Raw genomic sequence first — 6688 nt, 5'->3', positions numbered from 1 at the left:
AATATATCACAGTTTAAAAACCTAGTAATAACAGAACTTTTTGACAATTTTAGACCCCATTGAATTGTATCACAATGGTGTTTGACCATATTATCAAGGAATTCCATTGTTCTTACATGTGAATAGATTTTATTTAATATAAAAACTTAAATTTTAACTACAACATTTTTTGTAAAAACACAACAGATGGCAAATTTACATTATTTTTCCAGTCCTTTTTAAACAGTGATGGAAAAAATGGTATTTGTCTAGCAATAAGTTTTAAGAAGTTCAGATACAGGAAATAAGCACTACTTATCATGTAGACATTAATGTGTGACAGACAGTTATACCAGGCTGGTTGTGTTGATTAAGAAAGACTAAAAACACTTTTATGTGAATATGCCAACATTTCCTGTTTAAACTTGTTTTATCTAAAGTTTTATAACTACAGCAACAAATCATCTCCATTTACACATCAAATAGAAACATGAATCACTTGTAATGATTAGAAACTTGATAGAATTTCAAATCTAGTTTGGGGAGTCATTCAGTGAGAAACAGTGAAATGATTTTCCATGTGAAAAGGTGGACAGCAGAAACAGAAAGAAACAGTGAAACTAAAAGAGAAACAAAGAGCTTTGGAACAACGAGGCAGCAGGAGGACAGCTGCAGTTTAACAGCTTCAACTCACTGACAGGAAACAACATTAGAAACATCATCATCCTCAACTCATCTGCTGCACTGACACTGACACCTTCAACGGACACACCTTCAGTTTATCATAAGTGTTAATGAATGGAAACATCCTGTGAGTGAAAGTGTGTGTGAAGGTGTGTATGTGTGTGTTAGTATCAGGATCAGAGAACGACAGCTTTCCTCTGTTCCAGTCCAGATTCACTCTGATCCTGTGGAGCTTCTTCTGAACTGGGAGAACACTAGATCCAGCTGATGGTGAACATAATGAGTATTGACTTTCATGAAACCCTATTCCCCATAATCCAGACTGTATGTGTCCCTTTCTCTGGACAGACTCTGGTGACACACCCACTACCCATAATGTACTGTATCCAACCTCTACATCCCAGCTGTGAGTCCCTGAGTTAAAGCCCTCAGAGCCCAGGACAGAGTTGTATAAATCAAACCTCTCTGGATTATCAGGAAGCTGCTGCCTCTCTCCTCCTAGTCTCACACTGGTCAGATCTTCAGACAGGATGAGGTTTGGATGAGCAGTGTTTGGGTCCAGAATGAGAGAAGTGTAGGAGACCATGTCCTTCATGTTGTTCCAGATGTTGAAGGTCAGGTTGCCCAGGTGTTTGGCCTGGTCTATCAGAGCTCCTGAGGGCAGCTGTGGATCATCCAGCAGGGGGCAGCGCTGGACTCTTTCCACTGCAGCCTTGTAGTTGTGCAGGAATGAGACGTCTTCAGCTCTCAGCTCCTCCTCTGTGGCTCTGACTGTGTCTGAAAGAGCTGCTATCTCTCTGCTCAGAGCCTCCATCTTCTCCTTCATCATCCCACTCTTCTGCTCCTCTTCCTCCCTCAGTGCAGCCAGCCTGGCCTCCTCTTCCTCTGCTAGAAACTGGTGAAGCTTCTTAAACTGCTCCTTAATCTGCCTCTCTGTGTGTCGGGCCTGGACCTTAATGTGTTCTGCTGTTTGATCAAACTTCACTTGAACTTCTTCACAAACCTTTAACTTCTCCTTTAAGGGCTCCAGAGTTTCCTGAAGTTCCTTCTTGTGTTGTTGTGCAGCTTCATCGATGGGTCTGAATCTGTGATTGGTGTGATTTTGTGAGATGCAACAGACGACACACGCTGGCTGCTGATGGTCCAGACAGAAGAGTTTGAGTTTCTCAGAGTGCAGACTGCAGAGAGTCTCTGAAGCTCTCTGATCTCTCTCCTGTAAGAACGACTCACACAGATTCTTTAAAGCCAGGTTTGAAGGTGGATCATACTCTGATATTTCCTTACAAACTGGACACTCGTGTATTATTCTCTCTCTCCACCATCTCTTCAGACAGTCTTTACAGAAGCTGTGGCTACATGACAGAATAACAGGATCTCTGAAGACCTCCTGACAGACCGGACAGCAGAGATCCTTCTGTGATCTGGAAGCCATTGAGTCTGTGAGTGAAGCCGAAAACAGCAGACAGGAAGTACAGTCAGTCCTGGCTCCCCTCCCTCCTCTACCACCTTCACTGAAACATCCTTTGAGTCGTGTTTTTGCTCAAACTCACATTCAGTGTGTGGAGCGTCAGCAGCTTGAAGCAGCAGTGTTGGAGTTTTCCACGTTTCTCTCCTGTAGCTGGACTCACTCAGAGGAAGCTGCTAGTTTGGTCTGAGCTCAGTCTGATCGTCTGTGCGTCTCTCTTTACCGATGAAAAAGAACAGCTTGTTTCCTGGTTAGTTTCAAATGAGTCAGGATGAGGAGGGTAGGTTAATTCACTTTCCTTTCTCAAATACTCTCGCTTTACAGAGAAACGAAGGTGTGTTTCATTCCAAAGTTCAGCCGTTTACCTGCCGGCAGCTGTAAAACAGGTCACAGCATGAAGCTCAGAAAAGAAAGTGTGATTCAGTCGTGGAGGTGTTTGTGAGGTTTCATTTTGAAAGTGCTTGAGGGTCTTCAAGTTTAAAAAACAATCGAGTTTGTTCTTTCTTTTCCACATACCTCAGGAGTGTAATGCAGGAACATATACACAGGGAATTTTGTGTGTTTATTGGTAAAAACAACAGTTTTCAGCTCATTAGTAATAAATCTTGTGAACTTGTTTCTCAGTAAGGTTGCACTGTTTATAGTGTCTATACTAGGGTGCTGGAAAACAAAGTATGTCCATATTGAAATAATTCCACCCTTTGTCAATACTTTCAAGGAAAGAAGACTAATTATACCAAAAAAATTTTCAGTTTATTACTGTATTTTAAAGTCAAGATGAGTGATATTTCTCTTTACATATTAATCACACATTACTGATTCAGGTTGTGCTACATTATAGCACATTAACAGAGTCTGTTTGTTTCAGAGAGAGGATGAATTCAGTGAGTAAACTCTGACCTGGATAGAAAAAGATTTACAAATGATTCATGTAAAGGTACTGTTTTGAATTTTCAGAACAAAGCTCAAGAGAAGAAAGACATTAAAGACAAAAGAAGATGCTTTAGATGTTCAGATGTCATTCTGAATCCTGAAGTATGAGAATGTTCAAGCATCTACAAAGGGGAAGAGATTCAATGCGTTCAGTCAACTTAATAAAAATTGAAACTTTTTATTTAATGAACAGAAAGAATACCTTTTCAGTAAGTATATAAGATCAAAATAATCAGAGCATTGGAAAGTGAAGTGTCTTTTTTTGCATGTAATGAACACTTTAATTAAATCATTGCGAAACTGATAAATTATTAAATAAATGTAAAGATTCTCACAAAGCGAACAGTTCCTGCTGGCTCCTTCTGTCTGTTTTCTGTTTATGATGATAATTCCTCTTGAAAAGGAAGAGGAACTAGTATAGTCTGAATTTTCATTAAGCCTTAAAAAGTGCTTTAACATATGTGAAAAACTGAGAGAATTGTTAGGAATAGCTTTTTGACTTTACTATAATCCCTCCACCACTGATCCCACTGATAGTTTGGTCATGTTGTCTGACATGATCAAAGGAGCAAAATTTAAATTTCATGTTAAAAACTTTTAACACCCTGGACTCGCTTGTTGCGGAGTCGTGGTTGATATTAGCCTGAAGTACCTAATAAGAAACAGTACCACCCCACACAAGGTTACAGCATTGTTACATTTCCCGTTGACCTTGAGGTTGACATCACTGGCATTAAACCTTGTCCAAGGTTTTTAGTAGAACGATCTATGGTATCGCATTGCCTTATCTGAAGTTATCGCATTCACTAACTTATGTGTCCAAATTGCACACCCATCCCCCTCTGCTTTGAAGCAAGACCTGGCATGACAGTGTATTTATGTCCCAATTGTTTAGCTGAGCATAAAATACAAGTATGCACACTACAGCCTGTGCATACTTATAGTTGTAGCATATTCATAACATACCTTCATATTGTGTACATTATAACATATCCATAATAGACCCATATTTTGTACCCTTATACCTTTAATAGACCAATTTTTGTAATATATCTATATTATTGCCCAAGCACTTTCTAATTTCCTCTCAAACTCGTGAGTGAGGGAGGGGGCTGAGTAGGCTAGGCCAGATGGCTCCTGGCCTAAGTCAGGCAATGGGAGTATGTGGTGGGAGTGTGTTTGCGGCTATCTTCAATTTTTTATTATTACTATTGTAAATATATAAATTCCTGCACTCTCTGTAAGGCATTACCCATGACCTTTAGTGCTTTTTTGTTTTAACTGTGTCGTTTATTTGTTATGTATTGTAGACTGCTATTCTTAGTCTTGATCGTTCTGCTGTAACACAAAAATTTCCCTTGTGGGATCGAATTACCATGGAAAAAATAACTATGTACTTCATTTTTCAAACTGCATTTTACCTTATTTTTTGTTGAATAAATAATGACACAGTATAATATGTTGTGTTCTTTTGTTTTGTTTTTTATTATGTCCTGATATATAAAACTTTAAAACTGAAAGAGTATCTTTTTAGACATCATGTTTAGGCACTGGGTAAATCTAACTTTTGGGGGTTTTTTTTGTTTTTGTTTTCTAGCTGCAGAGAGGTTCATCATCATCGTCATCATCATCATCATCATCATTCTAATCCACAGTAAAAAATCTGATGGCTAACACGGGGGGTTCTCAAGCAGAACTGATGACAATGCAGGGTTTAAGATCTAGTTTCTTGAACATAATGTCCATGTGAGACTGGTCCCTTTCAGAGACTCATTACTGTTGATCAGCCACTCAAGTGGTCACTTTATTTTTCATGTTTGTTCATGTCACCATGGATTATTCTTCAGATTTATATGGTGTTTGACACAAAAAACAGAAGATTTCAACAGTTTTATATGCAATTTGGAGATGTAATTGGACAAGTTAAATGTGTTTTTCACAATGTTTAAATGAGCACTAAAATCTTCTAGTCAGATGTTCTTAGTTCATCCAAGGTCTCGGCTGAAGTTCAGAGGTGATCATGCCTTTGCAACTGCAGCACCTAGACTCTGGAATAACCTTCCTGTTGATATTCGTACTTCCGAGTCTATTCAGTTTTTTAAATCATGTCTTAAAACTCCCCTTTCTACTTTGGCTTTTGAATCAAATAAATTTATATTCGTCACCTGTGCTGTTTGTTGGTCTGTTTGTTTACTAATGTTTTGAATGTAACTTTTTATTCTCTGTTTAGCTGATTGTGAAGCACTTTGATCAACACTGTTGTTTTCAAAATGTGCTATAGAAATAAATTTTGATTTGAAATGCGAAAAGTTTTTCCCCCTCAGCCATAAAAGGCTAATGGGGTATTGGGAAATGGGGAAACCTAAGTTTGTGAATGTGCTGACCTGATAATTTTCTATTAATTATGAAGATTAAAGTATTTTTAAAGGGCTACCAGACTATAAGGCACACTGTGGATGAATGGGTCTGTATTTATACATAAGGCGCACTGGATTATAAGGCGCATTAAGCGAAACAAAAGAGTCAGATACAATAAGTCAAACTTTACTCATTCTTCTTGCTTCTTCTACCATTGCTTCATTAATGACTAACTTCCTATTGTTCTCCTGACTGAAGTTTGGTCCGTTTACAGCATCCTGCCATGCGATTGCATTTGTCCCTAACCATCGGAAAACCTCCCATTAACTTTTATCAAGTGGAAAAAAGTTAGCATTCATCCTCCAGCTTCACTGTGTTATGGCTGTGTAGCTAGCAATCACGTAGCACATCATTATATATCAGCTAGCCCAACTTCAGTAACCCTACAAACATCAATGCTATTTAGTTTTCTGTATTTATTTATGTTGGAAGTGATAGCAAAGCCGTACGTTTTAATTTTTTTCAGAAATCTCTCAGTCAAAACATGGTATATCATGTGTAGGTGTAAGCTATGGCCAGGAAATGATTTTTCAGGCAACTCATTCAAAGCCCATGGGCAGACACATGGTGATGCGAAAAAACTCTGGAGCGGATAATGGCCCGATTCTATTGGCCTGGCATCTGGACGTGCGCCGCCGATGCTCGTTGCGTCTGGAGTGTCAGCTGGTTAGCCAGCCGGCCATCCTGAAGGCGCCTTTGCACCTGTTACCCCTCATTGAGGTCCTGTTTGACCGTATCGGTATGGACCTCATTGGGCCATTTCACTGGAGTGCACGCGGGTATCGCTTCGTATTAGTCCTGGTGGATTATGCAACACGATACCCGGAAGCAATGCCACTGAGCATCATTTCCGCGAGAAGTGTGGCACAGGCACTGTTTCAGGTTGTCTCCCGGGTTGGTATTCCGAAAGAAATACTGATCGACCAGGGCACATCGTTCATGTCTCGCACACTGAGGGAACTGTACGGGTATTAAAGCTGTTCGGACCAGCATCTACCACTCTCAGACCGACGGGTTGGTGGAGCGGCTGAATAAAACCCTGAAGTCCATGATCTGTAAGTTCATTCACGAGGATGAACGCAATTGGGATCGCTGGTTAGACCCTCTGTTGTTCACAGTGCGGGAGGTGCCCCAGGCCTCCACGGGATTTTCTCCCTTTGAACTGTTGTACGGCAGAAAGCTGCGGGGGGTGCTCGACCTGATTAAGGA

The 6688-nt window shown here is 40.0% G+C and overlaps 1 protein-coding gene across 1 annotated transcript; it reads right to left on the bottom strand.

Moving 5' to 3' along the window:
* Nucleotides 1-483: 483 nt before the first annotated feature.
* Nucleotides 484-2098, bottom strand: LOC146712822 (zinc-binding protein A33-like). The gene has a single exon (XM_085452643.1). The coding sequence runs from the start codon at nt 2093-2095 to the stop codon at nt 707-709; it is 1389 nt and encodes a 462-aa protein (XP_085308769.1). The 5' UTR covers nt 2096-2098; the 3' UTR covers nt 484-706.
* Between the last annotated feature and the right edge of the window lie 4590 nt (nt 2099-6688).

Source organism: Copadichromis virginalis, linkage group LG3, assembly GCF_057382275.1.
Source record: "Copadichromis virginalis isolate Kocher_CV1m ecotype Utaka linkage group LG3, C_Virginalis_male_GT1.1, whole genome shotgun sequence".
In the NCBI taxonomy this organism is placed as follows: domain Eukaryota; kingdom Metazoa; phylum Chordata; class Actinopteri; order Cichliformes; family Cichlidae; genus Copadichromis; species Copadichromis virginalis.
Note: the sequence above shows the minus strand (reverse complement) of the source record. Positions and strands in the feature narration are given on the sequence as shown.

What these genes read in the sequence shown, in the direction of transcription:
- LOC146712822 (XM_085452643.1), bottom strand. Translation starts at nt 2,095, where the DNA reads ATGGCTTCCAGATCACAGAAGGATCTCTGCTGTCCGGTCTGTCAGGAG.